Raw genomic sequence first — 26,234 nt, 5'->3', positions numbered from 1 at the left:
AATTTAAGTACAAATAATATTTTTAAAAGACACTTCCAGATTGGAGTTGTCCCCTCACTCTTTTCTGTATGTTGTCATGACATTGCTCAGACCTTTGTTTTAGACAGCCATTAGACAGGTCTGTGCTTATATGTTGCTTGTCCTTTTCTGTACACATTATTTATTTATTTTTAATCATTTTATTTGAGGCTCATACAACTCTTATCACAATCTATATATCCATCCATTGCATGAAGCACATTTGTACATTTTTTGCCCTCATCATTTTCAAAACATTTTCTTTCTACTTGATCTTGGTCCCAGCTCATTTTTCCACCTCCCTCTCTCACCCTGCCTCCCCTCATGAACCCTTGATAATTTATAAATTATTATCATTTTTTTTCATGTTTTACACTGACCACTGTCTCCCTTCACCCACTTTCCAGTTGTCCATCCCACCTGGTAGGGGGTTATATGTAGATCATGGTGATCGGTTCCCCCTCCCTCCTTACACCTTCCCCTTTCCCTTCTGGTTTTGCTACTCTCATTATTGTTTCCAAGGGCGTTTTCTCTCATGAATTCCCTGTGCTCGTTAGTTAGGTTAAAATTTAATGTTTTCTCATTTGTTCACTCAATTAAAATTTGTTTTTAATCTTAATTGAACCCATGTACGTGCTCTGGTCTAGCCGAATTTGTTAGGTAGACTTGGGATAATGATAGTGGGGGGTGGTGGGAAGATAAAGAGGAAGCATTTAAGAACTAGAGGAAAGTTGTATGTTTCATCATTGCAACACTGCTCCCTGACTGGCTCGTCTCCTCTCTGAGACCCTTCTGAAAAGGGATGTCCAATTATCTACAGATGGGTTATGGGTGTCCATTCTGCATTCCCGCTCATTCACATTGATACGATTTTTTGTTGTGGGTCTTTCATGCCTGATTCCCGATGCCATCGACACCTTATGATCACACAGCCTAGTGTGCTTTTTCCAAGTGGACTTTGTTGCTTCTGAGATAGATGACCGCTTGTTTACCTTCAACCCTTTAAAATCCTAGATGTCGTATCTTTTGATATCCTGGCACCATCAGCTTTCTTCATCACATTTGTTAATGCACTCATTTTGAAGGATGACATTTTGGAATTGCCAGGCTTTTATTCTGAGGTATTGCTGAGTAAACTTGAACCTCCAACCTTTCAATTAGCAGTCAAGCATGCTGACCAATTGTATCGGCTGCACTGTGAGGGAACCTCATTCATGTGCTTGAGGAAACCCCATTCTTCATGTCCTAGCTCAGTTTACACTCCATCCAAAGGGCTATCTCTTGTCCATTTGCAGGTCTATGGGGGGAGATATAGCTGTGTTATGGTCTGTCTGTGATGAAGGCAACATACCCTGAGAAGAGGTCTTCCAAGGTCTATGTGGACAGGTACTTCAATGAAGGAGTATCTGAGTCATGGCCTAGGTGAGAGAGGAAGGAGACTTGTTCGTTAGAGCCCTTTCTGTGTGTACTCGTTATCCTGCAGGACAAGATAGAATGAGAGGCAGTCAGAGGGGCCCTTTTTGAACATGGATTTTAGAAAAAGGTAGCATAGTTCTCCTCTGTCATATATGAGTCTCCCCTCTCTTGGGTCTAAAGTCAGTACTGCAAAAAACAAGTAAATAAATAAATAAATAGATAGATAGATAAATAAATAAAGTCAGTACTGTTCCAAATAACTGTCATCTGTTCATTTTTCCCTGTTTCTACACACTTGCCATTGACCGTTCATTCGTCTCCTGACTGAGCTTCCTGCCCTCTTGTCCTGGTCACTCTCCTGTCCAGAGTAACTTCTTTGAAACCCAAAGCAGATCCTATCACAGAACTAATAAAATCATGCAACAACTCACTGCTTTCTGAATAAACAGCAACTTCTTCCTGTTTCTCAGAAGACATGCAAAAATATAAGACATCCAATTTTCCTTTAATTTATATATGCTCCCCACCCCCACTATCATGATCCTAATTCTGCCTTAGAAATCTGGCTACACTAGAGGATGTACACTGGTACAGATAGGAACTGGAAACACAGGGAATCCAGGGCATATGAACCCTCAGGACCAGTGGTGAAAGTGGGAATACTGGGAGGGTGGAAGGAAGGTGGGGTGGAAAGGAGGACCCGATTATAAGGATCTACATACAACCTCTTCACTGGGGGATGGACAACAGAAATATGAGTGAAGGGAGACGTCGGACAGCGTAAGACGTGGCAAAGTAACAGTAATTTATAAATTATCAAGGGTTCATTAGGGACAGCGAAAATGAGGAGCTGATACCAAGGACTATCAAATATTTTGAGAATGATGAGGGCAATGAATGTGCAAATGTGATTGACACAATTGATGTATGTATGGATTGTGATGAGGTGTATGAGTCTGCAAAAATGATTAAAATATATATCTTGTACTCCTTGCCTGAGAAATTTACATGTGTTGTTCACTCTGTTGATTTTATTTTTCTTGTTCCTTACTCGTGCTCAATTAAAATTACAGCTGAGCTCCAAGGGCCTGTCTCTAGAACAGCCCTCGGAGGCGCTCAGGCACATGGTGTTACTAAGCAAGAGCCGCTGGAAATCAGGGACATCAAGCGCATCATGAAATGTTCAAATGGTTTAATGACTCGCTTGGTCAATCATCTTACACGATTTCTCCACAGACATTTCCTAGTTTTCTAAAATATTAATATCTTTCTTTAGGTCCTGTTGTATTAAAATAACCCCTTCCTCATCCTCAGCTTTGTCTAGAATCCTAAATAATGGCAAATTCTTCCGTCTATTTCTGTCTGCCAAACTGCTTTTCTTTCCCCCTAACACTCTTGCAGGAAGTTCCACCATCTTTCGATTGGAGCCCAGCTCTTGGCTTTTGGGGTTTTGGGCTTGGAATGAAACATTTAGAGGTTTCCTGTCCTCTTTCTCCCTTGCCTTCCCTTAGTCCTCTTTTATTCATCTCATTTGTGTGGCCAAGTTCTCTTACAATAACAATGAACCCAGAACTTGCATATTTGAAATTTTACAAGCTGTTGCTCTTGCATAAATAAAGAGAGGGTGGGCTCATACATTTTATGCAGGCAGGGACATTTCCTTGGCCTCAGAGCTTCTGCTCTGCTACTTCTCTATTGTCACCGGGCTACTTTGCACTTCACAGGCAGAATAACAGAGCACTGTTTTATGTTTAATTTTCATCTGCTTTCCCTATTGCCATGTGAGTTCTTTGAAGTCAACGACTGTGTCTTATTCACTGTTCATATTCTCATAGCAAGCAAAGGCTAGCCACTTAGTGAGCACTCAATACATTTTGAGCATGAGTGAGAGATAAGGTGGTGTTACTTAAAATAAGCATGGAATATTCCTTTTTGAGTTGGTCCCTGCCACTAAGATTGTTGCTGTTCTTAAATAAATAATTGTGTTTGTTGATGCAAGGGTAATGTTTGCTTCTAGAGACCACCATTTCCTGTTGTGTAATTGTCCCATGTTTTAAGTTAACTAGTGAGAGAAATTTGGAATTGTCAATACAGTCATTTGTTGAGGCACTACATGTTGACATGATAATTTATATAATTCTAATGTATCAGTCAATATGAGGATGCCTTAAAAAGTTTGTGGAAAGTGGGATTAAAAGATAATGGAATTTCCACAAAATTTTTGAAGTCCCTTTGTATCTTGTGTAAATCTAGAAGTTAAAATACAATTTCAATGGTAATTATATAGATTATCTAAAAATTAAGCCATTGGCATTAAATATATGGATATAACACAACTGTGAATCTGAAGGAGTTTTTGAAAGTGAGTGCTGTTATCAATACCATGTTTTTAATGACATTGGCTCTTTGTGTTATTTGAACCCATAATTTTTGCAACAGATTGTTATTAAATGAACTATATTTACAATTAGCACCTTCAAATCTATAAGTGTAATTCTAATTAAAGAATGTTATTGTTTACACTGTTGTATAATGAAAAACTAGTTTTCTATAAGAGCCAATATTTAAGAACAATTTTGAAAACATTTCCAATTGAAAGGTTGATTTAACTACTTCAAGATGCTTTCCCCCAAAAAGCTTAGGCTAATTATTTATTGGATATCTTTCATAAAAATTGTGACTTTCTTTGAAAAAATTCATTTCTTGATAGTAGGTTGTCCATAACTGCTTTAAAAACAGAATTCCATGCTCAGTTGGGTGGCAAACTCAGGGAGTTTTAGTTCCGTTCTGACACAAGAAGAATACAAAACAGCTAATAAATTGAAAGCTTTAGAAGACATAAAAGAGAATAATTATTTACTCTTTAATCAAAGTAAGGTAGAATTGGGATCATGATAGTGGGGCGGGTGTGGGGGTTGGAGGCGAGGGAGGGAGCACTCAGTAACTAGAGGAAGGTTGTTTGTTTCATTCTTGCTTCACTGCACCCTAACTGGCTCATTTCTTCCCCGCAACCCTTCCGCAGGGATGTGCAGTTGCTTACAAATGGGCTCTGGGTCTCCCTTCCACACTCCGCATCATACACAAAGTTATGATTTTTTTGGTTCTGATGATGCCTGCTATCTGATCCCTTAGACATCTGGTGATCACAAAGGCTGGTGTGGTTCTTGCATGTGGGTTTTGTTGCTTCAGAGCTAGATGGTCGCTTGTTTACCTTTAAGCTTTTAAGACCCCAGACGTTATACCTTTTGATAGCCAGGCACCATCAGCTTTCTTCACAACATTTACTTATGCACCCATTTGTCTTCCCAGATCTTATCGGGAAGGTGAGCCCAAATGATATGATTCTTTGTTCTCTGATGCCTGATAGCTGATCCCTTCAGCACCTCATGATAACAAAGGCTGGTGTGCTTCTTCCATGTGGGTTTTGTGGCTTCTGAGCTAGATAGCCACTTGTTTATCTTCAAGTCTTTGAGAACCCAGACTCTACATCTTTTGATAGACGGGCACCATCAGCTTTCTTCGCCACATTTGCTTATGTACCTGCTTTATCTTCAGCGATTGTTTCGGGAAGGTGAGCATCAAAGAATGCCAGTTTAATAGAACAAAATTTCTTGCATTGAAGGAGTACTATTTCCAAATTTTGATGAATTTGGATGAAAATGTTCTTTTTGGTCTTATTATATATTTCAATATGGTATTGTAATGCCTAATAGGTAGAGAGACAAATATTATCATTTTAATTCTTTAAATGAAAATATATGCTAGAATATAAGTGTGACTGAGTTGGTGAATTAGTAATACAATTATGTTCTATGTGAAGGATTGCATGTTTAATTTGGCTTTCCACAGAGACTCGTATCCAGGAACAGGCTAGAGTTAGCCACTGGCACTTTTTAGGAGGCTAAAAGAAAAGTTGATGCATTTTATCTCAGAATTATGTTCTTTATTTGAAAATTTAGAATAATTATCTTTTTCTTTTCCAATAGAGGTTGAAAAATGGATTTATTAAATGGAAGTAATTCCACAGGTAGTGTTTTAAATTTTTTTTATATCTGTGGCCTGAAAGACCATCTATAAACCACCTAAAAATATTGAGTGACTTGGGCTCTTCATTAAGTGAAATGACTGACTTAGTACTAATTATCCTTCTGGGGCATCAAAGAAACTCAATATTCTCATTTGTGGAGATCAGTGGTTCTTTACCAATAAAAACCAATGAAGGGTAACTCTTCAGTATAGACCAGAGTCTTTGGTGAGAAATATAGGGAAGGACATTGTAAAATAATTATTTTAATTATCCTTGTTTGGCTTTAAAAATAATTTTATTGGGGCTCATTCAACTCTTATCACAATCCATATATCAATTGAATCAAGTATGTTTGTACATATGTGGCCCTCATTCTTTTCTAGACCTTGTTTGGCCTTTAATCATAATGCTATTACATTTTTCATTGCCACTCAATTCACATAACATACAATTCATTAGCTCTCTCATTTAGAAGGATCGTGCAACCATTGGCACAATCAATTTTAGACATTTTCTCCTTTTTTATAGTTGTGGTTGTTAGTTCCCCATTTCCTCTCAAGCTGTCTTGACACATTGCTAGGTAAGTACTATAGAGATACCATCTCTATAGATTTTATATACAGATTTGGATATGAATTTCATATCCAGAAAAGCCATTAAAAATCACCCCAAGAAACAAACAAGCCATCCACAATGACAAAATCAAACCTAGAAATCCTCAGTTGAAAAGCAAGCAACAAATATTACAAACTAGAACAAATTACAAATGCATCCAAAGGATGATCAATGATAAAGTGTTTCGTTTTAAGCTCTCTGTGTCTGCCATAGTGCAGGTGAAATGCTCTCTGTTTGAGAGCAAGGCTGTTTGCATCCTTGCAGTAGGGACAGAGGGGATTTTCCAGAAGCTTAACTCACACGAGGACTCTGCAAATGGAGTTTGGACTTCCACTGCATCCATACCCCTCAGCCACTGGGTGTTCACATAGCGCTGTTTTTAAATATATATATTTAAGGATTCCATTAAAAGATATAAGTGCCCTGTGACAGTGCTTGAATCACATTAGAGCTTTGAATGCAAATGTGAAACTGATGAATACCCATTTCAGGTATTTTTGTTGCTGTGAAGTTCGTAGTTTGCCTAAGAGGCAAGATCAGCCTTTTTAGTTAAAATAGTTTCAAGAGAATGAAAAAGAAATAGATGTCCCCTGATGTGTGTTTATGTTAAAAAAATCATTAAGGATAAAGTAAATGGGGAATTGATAATGTATATAGTTTAGAACTCAACTCTTTCAATGTGCTTTATTTTCAAGCTAAACCTCTGCTTTAGTTAAATTTTTGAAAATATTAAGAACTAAAATTTTCAATTGGGGCATCAAAGAATGTAGTGATCAAAAATAGGAGAAATAATTTAAATGCTTATCTAAAATGTGGTAAGATGTTTTACACAACTTTAATGGAATACAAGGTCTTATGGAAAAAAATCGTTCCACATGGCAAACAGATGCTATGGTTTTTGTCAAACAAGTTTTTGGCAAGAATATTATGAATTTTGTAATCACCCGGGAGGCAATGACAGGCAAGGATGAGGCTAGTTAATAATCTACACCTACTGGTTGGAGAAGTATATTAGTGCTAATTTCTCCCTATCCATTTTACCTTTCCCCTTCTCTCTAATCCCACAGCCTTTGGCAAAAATGAAGTGGGTAACCTTTATTTCCCTTCTCTTTCTCTTCAGCTCTGCTTCTTCCAGGGGCTTGTTTCGGCGAGATGCACGTAAGCATTCTCTATTTTCTACTATTCAGCTCTAATTTTATTTTTGTAATTAAATAAACTTTTAGTAAACTATGCCTACTGCAGAGTTAGCATGTCTTTATAGGTGGTGCTGATATTTTTCTTTGGTGAAACTTGAGGCAGTTTCCCTATAAATATATTTCTAAATTTCTGTTAAAACAGTATTGAGGAAAATAGTTTAGTAATGATCATTTCCTTTTACCCTTGTAGAAACCGCAGGTGTTCCAAATTAAGCCTTACAGGACAGCGCTGGAAATGGAATTCAGAAGCCCCAATCCCTATTATGAACATGCTTTAAAAAATAATCTAAATGTATGCTTTTAATCTTATAACTAGAACTTGCATTTATGTTTAATTTCTCCTCATTCCGCCCTTTCAATAATTCCCAACAGATACTTTAAGCCCACCAATGCTTATGGAATTGTTAATAAGAAAGTATAACAATGTGATGAATTTTCAAATAATATCATTGTTGATATAATAATTATTGATTTCAGAGGAAGATGAAATTGTTCACGATCATTATAAAATTTTCTGTTGCGATCAGAGCCTGGAGCAAATACATCAGTCTAATGTAAAGTAACAAAAAGTAGCCTCATATGCAGTCAGGCTTTTCAGTGTTTAAAACAAGTTTATGTATCTTTCTTCCTTTGTTTCATACTTCTGCCCACAGACAAGAGTGAGATCGCTCATCGTTACAAGGATTTGGGAGAAGAGTTTTTCAAAGGCCTGTAAGTTAAACTAGTGAGGAGTCAAATGTAATGCCACCGAGCTCAAGCCTTGGGGAAATAATCTATATCAGTTCTATCCAACATGGTAGTCACTGGTCCCAAGTGCCCAGTGAGCACATTAAATGTGGCAAAGGGAACTAGGGAACAAAATTCATAATTTAACTTAATTGACATTTAATTTATATTACTCCACGGGACTCAATTGGGTCGTGGTACTCTATTGGACAGTGCAGCTTTGTAGTTCACATGTAACGTGCAGGATGGAAGTAGGTGTATACATAGTTCCCTTGTCAGCTTAATTACAAAACCCCCTGTGCATAGCAAACAACACCAAAGCTTTTCAGGGACTATGTTAACATTTTAAAAATCTAGCAATATTGAGAATTCCTTATTCTTAAAACTTGATGCTCTCCCATGGTCTAATTAAATGAGGTGTGTGTGATTTTATTTCTTGCCTTCAGTACTTCATAGGTGCAATGTAAACCTTCAGTCTTCATCAGGACACCCAGCTAGGGTTTCCCTTGCTGGATATCTCTATGGGTGTGCTTCTGTTGCTGTGCATGCACATGCATTTAAACATGATAGAAACACAGCCTTCTTTGCCTGGAAGTCACACATGCCTGGTTAGTCTTTAGATAATCGCTGTTACAAATGTTTTTCAAAATTTTAATTTTTATAAAATAGTAAGCAAAATGTATGAATTATACACGTATACAGATAGATGATTTGTCCATGAGCACAGCCACCTGCTCTACATTGAAGTCGTACTGTGGTCTACATGTGCTGACTCTGTCCTTTGTTTCAGATTGCTGATTACCTTTTCTCAGTACCTCCAGAAGTGCCCATATGAAGAACATGTGAAATTAGTAACCGAAGTAACTGACTTTGCAAAAACATGTGTTGCTGATGAGTCAGCTGAAAACTGTGGCAAGTCACGTGTAAGTACATTCTGATGTAGGTCATCCAGGGTTTAGAAAAGGGAAACAGCTTTCCTTAATTTTCTCAATTATCCTGAAATGGCCAATGAAAAGAAGGCGCCCTGGTGCTGCAGTGGGCTCTGCGCTCAACTGCTAACCCTAAGTAACACTGAAAACTCAGCAAACACAGGGAGCCGACTGCAGTGATTGACGCATTAAGCACAACTGCCTCAGGGGAATTAACAACGTAAAAATGCGTGAAAGCAGGCAGCGAATGGTGTAAGATAAGAAAATCATACTAATTTATATTTTATCAAGGGTTCTTGGGGGTGGGAGGGTGGGAGAGGAAAGAGGAGCTGATACCAAGGGCTCAAGTGGAAGGAAAATGTTTTGAAAATGAGGATGGCAACATATGTACAGATGAGTTTCATACAACTGATGTATGGATTGCTATGAGCTGTAACAGCCCCCTATAGAATGATTTATTTGAACAAGATTTAAAAAATACAAATAGGTATCGACAGATCAATCATTGCTACTTCTCTGTAGAGTAGCTGTATCGTGGCTCTACCATAGCTTTTAAGACCTTTATTTATTGATACCTCACCCAAAATTAACAGTGTTTATAAATGGATATTGTCATTTGTTAAAAATCCATTTAAAAAATTAATAGTGTTGTCTTTTCCGAGAGGCTTACAGAGGTAGCAAACTGTGCGGCTTTTGTCTTGAGAAAGATCTCAAGTGATGTCCATGCTAGTGTTGTTACTTATAAATAATAGTGTAAATATACTTTCCTTGGTTCAAAGATGTTCACATTTTTACACGCCATCAAAAAGCAAGGTTCACTCATTTTGAAAAATTTTGAACTTTTGATATTTCCAAATTGTTCTTCAGTAGGAGGAGAGATTAATTTTTTCTCATCAATCAATTTATGCATTTCTACTTCGCACCATTTCTTAATGAATATTTGAATTTTCTCTTTTCTTATTTTTCTGTCTATCTCTTCCTCAAAGAAGAAACTCATCTGAAATTTTATACTGTTCTGGTTGTAAGCATGAATTAAACTAATGAAGTGAATGAATGTCACCTAGAAGAGTGTGTGTTTCCTGGGGTTGCAACTACTTTACTAATACAAATTGCTGAGGGAATAAATAATTAATTTAATTAAATAGACTCTAAAGTAAATATATCTAGAATCAATAAAATAAATATTGCTATTGAAGAACTCAATCAATAAATAGTAGATTGTGTTACTCTACAATTTTGAATAATCCCACATCAAGTTCACAGCTGCTGAGTTGACTCTGATGTATAGAGGCCCGAAGGATAGACTAGATGTGCTTCAGAGGGTTCCCCAGGTTTCATCTTACTATCAGCAGACAGCTACCTTTCCCCCTGAGCTACTGGTACGTGTGAGCCTCTAACCTGTTAGTAGAGCACTGCGTGCCTTCCCAGGGCACCCCTGTGTCACTCAGTTTTGAATAACATCTGTTGAGTAACTGAGCGTCTCCAAAAGGAACAGGCTCAATGTGAAGCTATCTGAGCAGCTTTCTCTCTCCCACGAATCACCTGCTACCTAGAAGTCTGCCTTCCTGAAGGCTTCTTTGGATGACTGCTGAGACTTGCACCTTAGTTGGGGTTAGATGTGAAGTCACACGCAGTAAAGGCACTGACACCAGTCTTTTGCTCTGATGTTTTGTTCCCTCCAGGCCGCAGCGTGACAGCTGATTCTTCTGAACATGACACGCAGACAGTTCAAGCACAGGGAACCCTCTAGGTTGGGCCCGGGATGGATGGTGTGGATCATTTTATGATTTGCTAACAAAGCCTTCTCTATTGTCTTAAGGATTTTGTACCTTGTGTTGAATAGAAAGAAGCTAAGTAGTGCCTTATTTCCTTCTCTTCTTTCAGCATACTCTTTTTGGAGATAAATTGTGTACAATTGCATCTCTCCGTGACACGTACGGTGAATTGGCTGACTGTTGTGAGAAACAAGAACCTGAGCGAAATGACTGTTTCTTGAAACACAAAGATGAGAACCCACCTCTCCCTCCAATCGAGCGGCCCACTGCTGATGTTCTGTGCACTGCCTTTCACGATGATGAGCACAGGTTTTTTGGAAAGTAAGTCATCCCAAGTGCACGCTTCAAAGTAAACAATATTCAATAAACCTACTGATCAAGTCTTTGGACAACAATTACCACCACAGAAATGTTTTCGACATAAATGCTTGGAAGCTTTTGTTGAGAGTTCATTTTCAAAAGAAGGAGTATTGACTGCCACCCAATTCTATACAACAAAACAATTGGACCAAATGTCTTTTAGAGTCCTCTGAAGCAGGGTATATATTCTATGATCGTATTTGAGATTGGCATTTCTCAAAACATTGTTTATGATCAGCAGTAACAATGAATTCAATTTTATTAATATTTCATTCACAAACTTAAAAGACACCCTTATTATTTATATATGAACAAGCTAAATGATAAGAATTTTTACTTAAGGAATTATGACTATATTACTCATCTTTTGATTTTTGGGGTGCTAGTTCTCAATTTCTAGACACGGTTTTAATGGAAAATGACTCCCTGTCTTCCTTTTAAAACTTTAGATACTTATATGAAGTTGCCAGAAGATTTCCTTTCTTCTATGCCCCAGAGCTCCTCTACTTTACCAAGCAGTACAAAGACGCCCTGACCGAATGCTGCCCAGGTGCCGATAAAACCGCCTGCCTGACACCAAAGGTATTTTCCCGAAGAGCCATAGATGAGGTTCCTAATCAAATCTCAGCCTTCAGCTGTTTTATGACTAGATTTAGGGGAGCTAGCCTCTGATACAGACTTCCCAGTCATGGTCAAGAACGTGTCCTCCTCTTTCCTCCCCATCGGCCCCTCCAAAGATATTTCCCCTCTTTTGAAGGCTTCTCTCTGACTTCCTCAGAGGGTCCTTTAAAGAGTGTGTGGAAACCTCTATCATCTTTTAGTCCCACTTTCCCCCTGAATTTTTGAAGGCCCGTCCAATCTATCTAAACATCCCACAACTTTTTACGGTGCAGGTTGCTGTAGTGAGACACAGACATTTAATCGTCAAACTGCACAGTCAAGAAGCAATGTTTCATGAGGTTGTTGTTGCTGTTGGGAGAGGAATTCACACTGGAGGGTTTTACTGCATCTCAAAGCCCGGGTTCATTTGTTTTTCTTTCTCATTTTACAGCGATAACCTTTATTCTTTTTCCCCAAGGGAGTTTCTTTTCTTTTTCTAAACAATTTTATAACTATGGATTAAGTAGGCATTTCATTTCAGGTCATCAATTTTATGTTCACCAATTTAAACTGCCCATCAACCCCCTAAACTTCTTGGCCTACCAACCCTGGTAGGGTTTTTCTTGATGGCACCAGGGTTAGTGGAGGACGGGGTAAAATGATTTATAGGCAGAATTAGGAGTTAACTTCTCTGGGAGGTTTGTCTCTTCTCGTCTCTCATCTTCTTTCCCTTCATCCATGGCAGCGCCTCCGTGCCTCTTCTCAACTACCTAGGGGCTCCCACACTCCCCAGACGGATTTGCCCTCTGCCTGTATTGCGCATAGTTACCATTCATGAGCATTTAGGGATGCAGAAGTAAATTTTCTCTTAACAAATTTCTCTATTTTAATTTGGCATGGAATGTGAATTTATGAAGAGACGTTTCATGGGAAACTTTGCCTTTCTAATTCTCCAATGATCGATTTCCACAGCTTGATGCTCTGAAAGAAAATGTACTGACTTCTTCTGCCAAACAGAGACTGAGGTGCGCCAGCATTGAAAAATTCGGAACCCGGGCTTTCAAAGCATGGTAAATCATGTTTATTTAGCTTGCATCTTTAGAGCAATTAGCATAATGATTGCTCCATTGACAACACTTTACACTGTCCACAGTACACTCAGGGCCTTCTTGAACATCCTTTTGGTTGTCTAAAGTGCAAAACTTTAGTTCAACTGTAAGTTAGACTATCAGTGACAGTTTGGTCTTCATCTTATTTTCTCTAAGTATTCTAAAAATTTAGAGTACAATGTACATTTGTCTTTCTTTTAAATGAGACAGTTAGTCAACCTTCCATTTTACTAATAAGTAGTGGTCTCCTTATTCTAATTTTTCAGTAAGTTTATATCGTTATAGCCAGTATGTTTAATAAATTATTTTTAAACAGCCCTTGCCACCCTGAAATTATCTGAAAATCTCCCCCTTTTCCTTTGTGGTCCTACTCATTTAATTCAACCACTGACTGAACTAAAGTTACTTTTCATTGTCTCATAGATTCATTTCTTCTCTTAATATTTTACCCTTTGCTTTCTGCCTACTTACCTATTCTGGTAGATTTTAAAATATCTGAGCCAGGAAGTTAGTAACACTCACAATTTGCCATGTGTTAGTCAACACTGAATCAAGAAAAATAGGAGATAAAATGAAGATAAGAGGAGACATCCCTGGTTTTCTGGAAATCATCACTTAAACTTCCTCTGTCTGATATCTCTGCCATGAACATCAACTCCATTAGCCAAGTCAACAAATAAACAATGTCAGCATTAAGTGATGCTTAGTTATACACTATGCTTGCTTTGGATGTGGGAAGCAGTAGGGGGGGGAATCCTTTTATCAGAATTTTATGATTTTGCAATGATTTTGCAATGATGATAATATGCACTTTTTACATCTTGTCATAGAGCTTAGACTCTGCTGGATAAATTCCTTGGTGAAGCATATTTAGTTTTTATTACTTTAAAAATACTTAACTATATTACCTTTTAGTACTCCACAATTCTGTGAAATTTATATTATTTCTTTCTTAAAGACTTTACGAGGAGCCTGGTGGCATAGTGGTTAAGTGTTGGGCTGCTAAGCACGAGATCAGCAGTTTGAAACCACCAGCCACTCTTCGGGGCAAAGTTGGGGCTGCCTTCTCCTGCAGAGTTATAGTCTCCGAACCCTGGATCGGCCTGATGGTAGTGAATTTTTAGTGGGGTTAGAGGCTTTTAGAAGGTTTTTATTGTCTAAAATGAAAGAGGATTAGAGTCTGTCTGGTACTCCTAGTTTATAATAGGCTGTAATATGCATAATCTAATTTAATTCACACATCAGTGCTATTGTGACTACAGAAGTTAATTCTCAGAGAGGCTAGTCGACTTGCCTCGCATCACACAGGTAATAACTGAGGAAGCCTGAATTGAATGGTAGATCTGGGCTGCAAAGTTGTAGCGTCTTGTAGAGTTCCTCTTTATTTGCATAGTTTGTGAATTGGCACTTCTTTGAAAGCCCCACAAAGAGTTGTAGTCTGCATACGTGGAGTTGACAAAAATCATAACTGGCTTCTGGCAACTAACAACCAACAACAGACATCTACCCACTGTACACAGTCTTACTATAGATAATTCTTCCCTCAGGAATAAAGATAATTTGGTTCAGAACTAGCATTAAAATAGGAAATAATGAAATTTGCAGTGTATTTCCAGAAGTTAGGTGGCTTGAATTTCCTGACTACAGTGTTTTCCTAGCGTTTTCACAGAAAGGATTGCATGTTAATAATTCATTTGATGGTGTGCGTGTTTTCAGGGGTGTAGCTCGCCTAAGCCAGAGGTTTCCGAAGGCTGACTTTCCAGAGATTTCTAAACTAGTGACAGGTCTTGCCAAGATCCACACGGAATGCTGCCATGGAGACCTGCTGGAGTGTGCTGATGACAGGGTGAGGACTTGCCAGAATGCTCTTTGGTTGTTTACTCACTTATGCCGATAGAATGAATCCTTTCAGCTCCATGGTGACAGCTATCAGGGAGATTGTGTTCGGTGTTCCTTTCTGCTCTAGCTCACACATTTACTGTTTTGTGGTCCTTCCCCCCACTTCCAATCTGTTATGGTTCTTGGGTTCCATCAATGGATTCATACCAACAGCAATCATATACTAGAATTGGGAATTGCCCAATAGAGTTTCCAATGCTGGAAATCATTTTTAAAGGTGGATTTCCACAATTTTTCTCTCTGGAGCAGCAGGTTGACCAACTGTCATTTTTCAGTTAACCAATCAGCACCTATCTACTGTACTAATGGAACTGCTTTTACATTTTTTAACCTACTTGTTCAAAGTAGTCGGAGGGTGGGTGGTGCAAATAGCATGCTCAGATAACTACTGGAGGTTTGAGTTCTTCTAAAAGTATTTTCAAAGAAAGGGATGGTGATATAATTTTTTAAAAAGCCAATCAGGGCTTAAGTGGAGGGCAAACACTTTGAAAATGATTAGGGCAATGAATGTACAAATGTGCTTTATATAATTGATGTATGTATATGTGTGGATTGTGATAAGAGATATATGAGTCCCTAATAAAATGTTTTTTTTTAAATCAATCACTGAAAGCCCCATGGAACACAGGTGTAGTGACACACATGGGTTACTCTTATGCGAGTTTATAGACCTTTCAAATGACCTGTTTGATTCATCACTGATTAGTAACCTCTCTCAGTCGCATTTTAGCTGAGAGAAGGGACAAACCCCTCAACATGAAGGAGGGCAAGTATAGAGGTAGATTCCCCTAGAGATTGTTTTGGGGAGTAGATGGGGTTGGAGAAGGGTGAATAGCTTAGGAAAACTTTGGAAGGTGTACACAAGCACGTACATAAGGCACATGGACATTTTTCATCAACTCGTTTGCAGGCGGATCTGGCCAAGTACACATGTGACCATCAGGAAAGCATCTCCAGTAAGCTAAAGGCCTGCTGTGATAAGCCTGTGCTTGAGAAATCCCATTGCATCGCCGAGCTCGAGAATGATGATATTCCTGACGACCTCACCCCAATGGCTGCTGATTTCGTGGAGGACAAGGAGGTGTGCAAAAACTATGACGAGGCCAAGGATATCTTCCTGGGCACGTAAGTGGACAAGGGATGATCTGACAAGAGAAGGCTCTGTGGAGGTGCTCCCATTTTCATGTATCCCGACGCTCCCTTTCCCTCTTCCTGACCAGGCTTTACAAGTTACATTTCCATCATATCAGCGTTTCGCCAACTATCATAAGGCAACACACGCTCACTACAAAAACCAATACAGAAGAGTATAAAGAGTCAACGAAAGTTCTTCCAGTTATTCCTGCTGCCCCCTCTTTGCTCCTTAGGGATTTTTCTGGACGATCTTCCCAGAAACACTTTGTTGCTATGTAAACATATAGGTCATTCATTCATTTGATAAGTTATTGAAAGGGAATTTCCTGAATATCTACAATGAACACATATATGTACATGCATATATGGACAGATATGTAATGACAGGTAACAAAGAACTATTAAAAAAAAGACCTGGAACCTGCCAACGGGTATTTTAAATTCAAACAAAACTTCAGTGACAGGGAAAGGCTATGAACTTCATGGACAAATAAAAGCTTATCTCATAGGAGAAAAGGTCAGGAAATTTGAATTTCTGCTTTACATTATAGTATCCTTGTATTAAATAATATTTCATAAATAATACACTATAAAATTTCAGACAGAAAAATGAGGACTATTTACTCTCTGTCTCTGTCTTCTGACCATAAATATCCAGAATTCATTGAGTGGATAAGGGTATACATATTAAATTCAGGCCCGTTGTGAGGTATAGTCAAATCAAACAAGTATTCATTGTAAGATTAGACATAATTTATCAAACATTTTCTATGTTCCAGTGTGTTTTATATAGATAATTTCATTTAATTCTGACAATTTTCTTTATGAAATTAAAAAGAACCCAAATGAAATAACCCATTGCCATTGATTTAATTGCAATTATTCGGCACTTCATAAAGGGTTCCTAAGCTTTGAAAATATTTCCAGCCATAGATAGCCACATCTTTCTCCCCTGCTTCTACTCATGGGTTTGAACCACTGACCTTGCAGTTGGCAGTCTAACGCTTCCCGACAGACATAGGTAACATTATTGTTCTCACTCTACAGAATGGAAAAGTAAGATTCCATGAGGTTTAACAAGTTGCCTAAAGTGACATAGGAAAAATAATAGAGAGAACCAAATGTGAACTCAGACAGTTTTAATATCAGAAATTCTAACCCTCTACTCACCCTTCTTTACTGCCTTGGGAAGTAATTAACTCTAGGCCTTTGGATTGAGAATTAATCTCTAAGTTTGTTGTGGATTTAACTCATGCTATTGCATTTTTATGGCACGCAGGTTTTTGTATGAATACTCAAGAAGGCATCCTGATTATGCTACGATGTTGCTAATGAGAATTGCCAAGTTCTACGAAGCCAAACTGGGGAAGTGCTGTGCCACGGCTGATCCTCACACGTGCTATGGCAATGTGGTAGGTTGCTTGCAAGAAAACTAAATCTGGCTCTTGGGCTAATGATTCCAGTCATGACCAAGGAAGACAGGGCAGTGATGCACAGTGAAATCTCTCAAAATTTAGTGCTTTTCCTGATATGGTTTTCAATTCTGTGCTCTTAAACTTTATTGAAAATAAAACCAAAACCAAACCTTAAGAAAAATGATGAATAAAACCTAGAAAAGAAAGCTCCAAAAATGGCAATCTCCCAAACTACACACTCTTGAGCATGATTTTTGGTTTTTTTTCACAGTCCCAGGATCAGATTAACACAAAGTAAATTTAAGTGTTCATTACAGTAACTTGTACTCAGATAGCACGAAGGTAATTTTGTTTCCAAAACTTAGTAAAGTACTAGAATTAATATCTTAAAAGGAAGTTGAAGAAATTCCGCCTTTCTTTTTGAGAAAGTTTAGGCATGGGTTTTCAGGAATTTACAGAAGGAGAGCACAGCAGTTGTGGAGGATGATCAGGTCCCCTACAAACCCATCCAAGGAGCAGTCAGTGATTCATGGTCAGCAGTTTCAATCCAGCAGCTCTTCCGTGGGAGAAGAGAAGTGTTCTGTTCCCATGAACATTTGAGGACTTGGAAACCCAAAGAAGCAGTTGTGCTTGGGCTGAGAGGCTCCCACTGGGTCAGAGCTGACTCCACGGTAGTGTACTTGTTGTTGCTTCAGACAAACATACCTACTACTTTCCCTACCACGCTGATTAAGAGGAAAATAATTCTTTCCTCTACTGAGATCTGTATATGCCAGACACCACACATGCACTGATCGCCAAGTCCAAATATGTGGTCTCAATAATTTAAAGATCTCACTTGAGAGCTTGCCTAAAATAATAATACTAGAAATCATAAACAATTGAGCTTTTATTGTTTGCTACCAAACCAAACCAAAATAAATCCACTGCCTTTGAGTTGATGCCAACTCATCGTGACCCTATAGGGAAAAGTAGTATCATCCTACAGGGTTTCCAAAGCTATCAATCTTTATGGAAGCCGACTGTCACACCTTAACTTCACTGGGCAGCTGATTGGTTCATATCGATGACCTGATTAGTAGCCAATTGCTCACCACAGTGCCACCAAGGCTTCTTCATGATGGGCCAGGTGCTATCTTAATTTCTTCAGTTCAGCTTATTCACCATACCATTCTTTAAGTGCAGCACCATAGTCATCTATTTTTGATTGATGAGGTTTCTGAAACTTAGAGACAGCAATCAAACCTACATAACTGGAAAATGAGTCAGATGATGTGACTCAAATGGCAGTATGAACTCCAGAACCTGGACAGTGTTTGTAAGCACTCACACTCACAGTCCCAGCACTTAAAATAAAGAGCTTGAGTAGAATGTGATAAATTTGACATCAATGTCTGTTTGAGGTAGCACTGGTTGGGAAAGGAGACCTGGTGGTATAATGGTTTAAGCAGTGGACTGCTAACCCCAAGGTCAATGCCACCAAGCCTCCAGCTGCTCTGTGGGAGAGAGAAAAGACTGTCTGTTCCCAATAAGATTTCCAGTCTCAAAAACCCTAAGGAGAAGTTTGGCTCAGTCCTACAGGGTCTCTATGGGTTGGAATAAACTCTGGGTTGACTTGGCCTGGCTTTGTATTGGCCAAAAGTGAAGAGGAGCTCATTCTGTCTAGAGTTGGAAAAGTATCCTGCATCTCATCATCAGCAGAATCTACTACATTTAATTATTCTATGTTCCAGTTGGAGGAAGTGAAACCTCTTATTGATGAGCCCCAGAAGTTATTCAAAGAAAACTGTGAAGCTTTTAGCAGATTTGGAGTGGATGCCTTCCATAATCAGTAAGCAATTTTGTATTTTGGCTTATTTTACAACTCTTGAAGAATTAGTAGATCCCTGGATCCCAAGTACCTAGATGCTAATTGTCTATTAATTGGACAATTAGTGGTTCAAATCCGTTTAGCAGTTGAATAAAGGCTCATGATAGGTTTCAGGAAAAATTAAAGCTAATAAAATCTTAAGGAGTTACAGATACTCTGTAATGCATGGGATGCCTTGAGTCAGAATTAACTTGATAGCAAAAAGTTTTTGCGTTTCTTTTTCCCAATGTGGAGTACTTAACATGGAAATCTCAATCTTTTAATATAATGTACATATATATTCCCACTCACTCCTTATCCAGAAACACAAATATAAACAAGGACTAGTGAGAGAGCAGTTGGTGCGATGGAGAAGTCTGCATTGGCATGAAGCTTAAGCCGTAGTTTACAGATAACTCGAAGACCTTACAAGGAAAAGCACAGTAATAGTAACAGTAGTAATAGTAGCACAGCCGCCAAAATTGAGAAGTAACACATGGGTTGAAGAATAAAATGTGACAAAATTCATTTAGATACGTATGTGAATATCTTATTCATAATGGGCTATTTGAGAGGAGGAGGAGCTATTTGGGGAATACATAATACAGCCAAAGAACATTTAATTTTTCTCTATAATTTCTTTTTGTAGCAGTGTCAGAGACAGAATATCCTGATGGACCAGGGTCTCAATCTGAAAGTTTTATTCATGGAGGTGAAATCAAGAAGCAACACATCATTCAGAAGATGTGTACTATGTAGTATAAATGTTAGCCCTTTTCTGGGTGCTCATAGGACCTTAATGAGAACAAAAAGTCTTTTTCAAAGAGTAGATTGCCCTCACACAATGGCTTTCAATGATGAAGGAGATTCTTAACATAAGGGGGTTCCAAAAGTCCATTGAAACAAAACTGATTATCTTTTAATTCCCTTTTCCAATAAACTTTTTGTAGACTCCTCTGAAACAACTACTGCTTGGTAGACCTGATGCTAGGTGAAAGGAGTATTTTAATTTGATTTAATACCTATTGAGGCAAATATACTTTGCCCCATCTTTAAAAAAAATTTAAATCATTTTATTGGGGGCTCTTATAACAATGCACACATCTATTATATCAAACTCATTTGTACATATGTTGCATCATCATTTTCAAAATATTTTCAGATTATGTACAACAGGTGAAATTCAAAGCTAGATCTAACGAATTGCTCAGGATAAGGTCTTTCTATACTGCTACGCGGGCACTATAAATGGAGATGATATTAGAATGGGAAAATAAGATATTCCTTGTTGATTTTGGCTGTGTTTTGCTTGAAGTGTTATTTTTTTTTGACTTGGCTGCAATCACACGGACTGCTTTGTCACAGGCTCCTAGTTCGTTACACCAGGAAAGTGCCGCAAGTGTCAACCCCAACTCTCGTGGAGTTCTCAAGAAGCCTGGCATGGGTGGGCACCAAGTGCTGCCCACTTGTTGAAGCACAGAGAATGTCCTGTGTAGAGGATTATGTGAGTCTTTACAACTGTAACAGAGTTAATAGTGATGAAATCTTGCCTTTACGTACTAGCTTCCAAAGAAGGGGTAAACTAAAGTGTGTCTGTATGTGACTTTAAGAGTGGCCAGGAAGCACTTTGCTGTTTATGTTCTCCTACCCACTAAAACAGTGATTTAGCGATCCCAAAGAAGGTAAATTTTTTTCGGGTTGAGGGGGTGCAGAGCTTGAATTTTAATACTTAACAATCTCGTATCTTTCAACATTTGTTTACTTTCATTGGTGTCTTCCTTCCCTAAGGCAACCATCTCAGGACACAGTTTGTTTTTATCAAGTGTTTTCTCACGTGTATTGCTCTTCAAATGCTGATGTGCTTAGAAGAAAAAGTACTTTCAAAGGTCCCTTCTTGTTGTGGCCTTTTATTTAAAGTCATTTTATTGGGGACTCATACACCTTTTATCACAATCCATACATACATTGATCGTATAAAGCACATTTGTACATTCATTGCTGTCATCATTCTCAAAACATTCGCGATCCACTTAAACCCCTGGCATCGGCTCCTCATTTGCCCCCCCCCAACGTCCCACATTCCCTTCCCTCATGAACACTTGATAATTTATGAATTATTATTTTGTCATATCTTACACTGACGCCTCCCTTCACCAACTTTTCTGGTGTCTATCCCCCAGGGAAGAGGTTATATCTAGATCTCTGTAACTGGTTCCCCCTTTCCAACCCACTCTCCTTCCACCCTTCCTGTATTGCCACTCTCAGCACTGGCCCTGAAGGGACCATCCGCCCTGGATTCCCTGTGTTTCCAGTTCCTATCTGCACCAGTGTATATCCTATGGTCTAGCCATATTTGTAAGGTAGAATTGGAATCATGAGAGTTGGGGGAGTGGGGGAAGGAAGCATGTAGGAACTAGAGGAAAGCTGTATGTTTCATCGTTGCCACACTGCACCCTGACTGGCTCGTCTCTCCTTGCAGTCTTGAAGATAAGTCACGGCCTCAATAACCCTGAATTCAATGGTGCTAGTTTAAACACAACACTTATTGTGACCCATTGGTAAGAAGGCGTTCATTGAAACACTTCCAGCTACGGCTTTTTAAAAACTCCCACTCTTCCTCTGCTTATCCTTTAGCTGGCTGTGGTTCTGAACCAGCTTTGTGTGCAGCACGAGAAAACACCAGTGAGCGAAAGGGTCACCAAATGCTGCTCAGATTCCTTGGTGGACAGGCGGCCATGCTTCTCAGCTCTTGATCCTGATGAAACATATGTTCTCAAAGAATTCAGCCCTGAAACATTCACCTTCCACGCCGAATTGTGCACACTGCCAGATGATCAGATACAAATCAGGAAACAATTGTGAGTGTGTCGTTATTGCATGCTATCTCAGTCTGGTTAATGAGAAAGGTCAACTGAAATGTGCCACTTTTCAGAATTAGTGACTGTGTAACACACAGAAACGTATTAAGTACTGACTCCATAGAACTGGTAAAAGTATTAAGAGCAAAATGGACAGCCTTTACAATTCTCTTAGCAGAATACTGGCTTACCGATTATGCAGAATAGTCTTATTTTCTTAGCAGAAAACTATGGCTAAAGAGCCACAGTAGAATGATATCTTAGTCAGGTGCATGAGAAAGAGTTGAGTAATTAACAGACTCATTTGTGCAGATAGAAATTTAGTTAGTTTTCGGACATGAATGGAAATTTTGAGTTTGTGCTTAAAATGCGGAATCTACAGGCGGGGCAAATCCTCCAGATGTGTTACTGGAAACACCATGAGGGATTAGAGTGGCATGAGATGTAGCAAAACATAATTCCTCTCATCCACGGGGGGCCCTGATTGTGCCTTAAGTGTAGCAAGTCTTAGGCACATCACTGCAAACCTTTTTCTGCTTTGTTGTCTCTGTAGATGCCAATGGAAGGAAAACTCCCATACCCATATTCTTTGTCTTTTTTGTTGTGCTTAAGTAGTTCATGGTTTGTGTTGTGATTTTTGAGAATATGTACCAGTCCAATAGTATATGTTCTGCAGTGACATTGATTATATTCTTCAAGTCGTGCAAACATTCCCACCCTCTCATTCGGAGTTATTTCAGCCGTAGACATAAGCGCACGGCCCTCTAAGGTCCAAGGTAATCATTCAAGCAGCTGTTATCATTTGACCCCTAAGAGATACATGAAAATGGCCTCACGCTTAACGAAGACAGTTTTTACTAGATTAGCTAAACTTGGGCTTGATCTTAAGAGGACTTCAGGGAATATTTTTGATTTAAGATTTAAAGATCTAGCACAGCAATAGTTTTTGGAGTATACAAGTTTTGATAGGCTTATTTCCTGCTGTCTCTGTATAATTACATATGATTGGGTCAAATTTCAAGCATGGAGTATAAAGATTCTCAACTGATAGACCTTAAAAATAAACCATGAAACCATGAGACAATAAAGCTAAAGGATTATTTTAAACTCTTACATAAACTATCTTGTTTACTAGGAGGTAAATGCCAGAATCCGGGTAATGTGCACTCGTAAATATATAAAACTTTTCAGAGTTTACAGGGAAGTAATGGCCCTTTATTCTTTTTATATCTTTGACACGACACAGGATGCTGAGAAATTTACGTGAGACATCTCATCTGCTGTCCCACAAGCCCTATGAAGACAGTTTTTACTATTCTCAGCATTCAGATGAGAACATTGAGCTTTAGAATGGCTTTTTTGGGCCTCAAAACTTCAAAATCTTAAATAAAAACAGCACTACCCTCCTTGTCACCTTATTTTTTCTTTATCTGAGCACCCCACTTTCTCTTCTTTTGTTCTAACACAGTGTGCTTGTCGAGCTGGCAAAACACAAGCCCACGGCCACAGAGGAGCAACTGAAAGCAGTGTCTGGAGACTTCGTCCTTATGATAGAGAAGTGCTGTCTGGCTGAGGACAAGGAGGCCTGCTTTGGGGAGGAGGTACTGACATGGCCATCACTGTGATAATTTCCATGGTTAATCAGGTTAGGGCTTGAAACAAACAAACCTAACCCTCTAAATGTCATGGAATTGATTCTGACTTATAGCAACCAGGCTCGACAGAGCTGCGCACAGGGTTTCCAAAGCAATCCCCCTTATGGGAGTAGAGAGCCTCATCTTTCTCCTGTGGAGCACTCAGTGGTCCACACTGCTGACCTTGCTGTTAGCTGTCCAACATGTGGGTTGGACTAGGGTTCGTTTGCCTAAGGGACACTCCATGGTAAGAATATTCTTCTACATATAATTGCCTCCAAAACAATCTTGAGTATTAAAAATGTTTTTTATATGCTGCTGTCATGTAGCATATTATTAAACAATTGTCCTGTCCTGGCTCTAAAATGAAGAGGTTTATGAATATAAGTAAAAACATTTGTAAGGGCTGAAGATCTGAAATTTTTTGTTAGAAATAACAATGAACAAAACCTTTCATTTCTTTAGTCATTTTCATGGGAAAATGCTTTATGATTGAATTTGTGATTAAACTTGGCAGCTTCATTTCAGAGATTAGTGAATGAAGGAGGAAGTTTATATTTTAATGTCTGAACTATTTTCATATTTTCCCACATGGATGGAAAGTAATTTTTATACCTTTTGGACAATGAGTGTCAGCGAGCTCTCTTCAAAGGCCTTTAATATGAAATTGGAGTTAAAGGACATGATGCATGTGAAAGTATTTTATCATCACCAGTATGTAGGTAAATATTAATTTGCATCCTAATAGCAATGCCACTATTTCCCTGACATCTGCCATTTCTTTCTACTCAGGGCCCCAAACTGGTTAAGGAAGCTCAAGCTGCCTTGGCTTAAAAACAACAGCTACACGCATCTCAGGTACCTATACTTCAGATGTTTTAAAAATAACTCATCATAATTCCTATTGTCAAAATAGTGAAAATTGATTAACTATTTGCCAAGAGTCACATAGACCACCCCCTTACAGTGTTCTACATTCTTTATATAAACTTACTTAATTCTCCAAAGAGTAACCTATCTTGGGTATATTCTCATTCCCATTGTATAGGAGGAAATGAAGACACGCATTAGTCAAGTAATTTGCACAAGAGTCACCTGGACAGTAAAGAGGTCAAGCCAGAGTTCAAAGTGAACTGCATTGACACTAGAGCATGAGCTCACCCCTGTGAACTCTCACCCAGATGACAAATAGCACTGAGTCGTCCCAGTAAGTGGTGTCTCTGCAGTGTGAAACTGGCAGTAGGAGATTGGACCTTAGGAAAGTGTATTTTTATAAGTCAAAACCAATTGAGTAGTGATGATTGCTCATGGTTCAGTCTGATAACTGAATAGAATACTCATTTTATTGATGAACACAAAGGGTCTTTCTTATAAAGGCTTCCATAGTAGTGAATAATCGGTATCTGAATGCCCAGTGTATCACTCTACAGAACATTAATAAAAATTCTCTTCTATGACACTTTAAGGCATAGATGTTTGAACATAAATATGCTTACAATTTGATCATAATGTTTTTGAAGAAAATATAGAACTGGCTTTCTTTTTAAAAATGAAATTGTCTATGTATATGTTTTTAGCAGAATTATTTTCCAAACTCACTGTGATATGTTCTTCATGATTAGGTTTAATGTAATCTTCACCCATATGATAATGCACTCAAGGGGATGCATTCAGGGCAATAGCAAATGCCTCTATCTCTACACATTTTGTCATTTCAAACTATGATGGGATTGTGGGCTGTTACTGTTGTTGAGTTGGTTCCAGCATGGGGATTTGAGAGGCAGAGTAGAACTGCCCTGCAGAGCTTCCCAGAAGTCATCTGAATGGAAGGAGATTGCATGGGCTTTTCTTCTTTTTTTCTCCTCATGGAGCCACTTGGGTTCAAACTGGTCCCCTTTTATTTAGTAGGCAAATGTTTAACAGTCCTCCTGTTTTAACCTCTAAATGACAATACACACACACACACACACACACACACTTTTTTTTCTTGGAGGAGCAACTTTGAGAAGAGACTTTCTTAGTTATAATTAACTTAGGTAACAGATATTTAAATGCTTGATTGATTGAGTGATTAATTAATTAAATGCTTCTGAGCAGTGATAAGGGAAAGTTTGTGGCTCAGAGCAGGACTATTCAGTCACAAGCCAGGACACAACACAGGGATAGACCCAGGTGTATGAAATGTGCCTGAATCAGAATGCTAGCTGGGATGGGAACAATTACAGATTGAACACTGCTGGAAACATCATTTCCCTCTTAGAAATCAAGGTCAATGTGCATATTGCTTTGCAAACAAACCTGTTGATTGGCGGAGTTAAAAACCATTGTGCCGAGCTCAAAGAGGGCAGCTGACCACACCACTGTCCAGGTGTCTGGTCCAGTGCTGCCAGCAATGCAATGTCGCATATCAGGCTCCTGAAAGGTTTCCCTCAACCGCTTCTGAATTTCCCATTCCAGGCTTTTGGATTGCCCCCTTACTGGTCATTGCTACTGATCAGCCAGAGTTTAAACTTGGGATCTGTCCTAGTTCAGCTTTGGCCTTGACTGGAGTGATTCAAACTGGTTGAAGGCCTGCTTTGCCGCCTGAGAAGTGTCGTGACTTCAGTGATGTAGGAAGGCCTTCAGTCCTCCTGTGTGTGACCTTTCTCTCTCCCTAAGGCTAAGCTGCCGTACA

At 38.8% G+C, this 26,234-nt stretch overlaps 1 protein-coding gene across 1 annotated transcript; it reads left to right on the top strand.

Annotated features, from left to right (window-relative positions):
• Window positions 1–7,155: 7,155 nt before the first annotated feature.
• Window positions 7,156–24,394, top strand: LOC142443619 (albumin-like). The gene is made up of 14 exons (XM_075544930.1): window positions 7,156–7,234; window positions 7,926–7,983; window positions 8,789–8,921; window positions 10,812–11,023; window positions 11,512–11,644; window positions 12,635–12,732; window positions 14,488–14,617; window positions 15,581–15,795; window positions 17,084–17,216; window positions 18,953–19,050; window positions 20,434–20,572; window positions 21,703–21,926; window positions 23,395–23,527; window positions 24,353–24,394. Exons 1-14 carry the CDS (start codon window positions 7,156–7,158, stop codon window positions 24,392–24,394), a joined length of 1,827 nt encoding a protein of 608 aa, XP_075401045.1.
• The last annotated feature ends 1,840 nt before the right edge of the window (window positions 24,395–26,234 follow it).

Source organism: Tenrec ecaudatus, chromosome 3 (genome assembly GCF_050624435.1).
Source record: "Tenrec ecaudatus isolate mTenEca1 chromosome 3, mTenEca1.hap1, whole genome shotgun sequence".
NCBI lineage: Eukaryota > Metazoa > Chordata > Mammalia > Afrosoricida > Tenrecidae > Tenrec > Tenrec ecaudatus.
Note: the sequence above shows the minus strand (reverse complement) of the source record. Positions and strands in the feature narration are given on the sequence as shown.

Bases quoted from the DNA above. Each gene is read 5' to 3' on its own strand.
- LOC142443619 (XM_075544930.1), top strand. From the start codon at position 7,156: ATGAAGTGGGTAACCTTTATTTCCCTTCTCTTTCTCTTCAGCTCTGCT. The intron at 7,984-8,788 runs GTAAGTTAAACT...CCTTTGTTTCAG, and splicing joins GAAGAGTTTTTCAAAGGCCT to ATTGCTGATTACCTTTTCTC. The intron at 8,922-10,811 runs GTAAGTACATTC...CTCTTCTTTCAG, and splicing joins AAAACTGTGGCAAGTCACGT to CATACTCTTTTTGGAGATAA.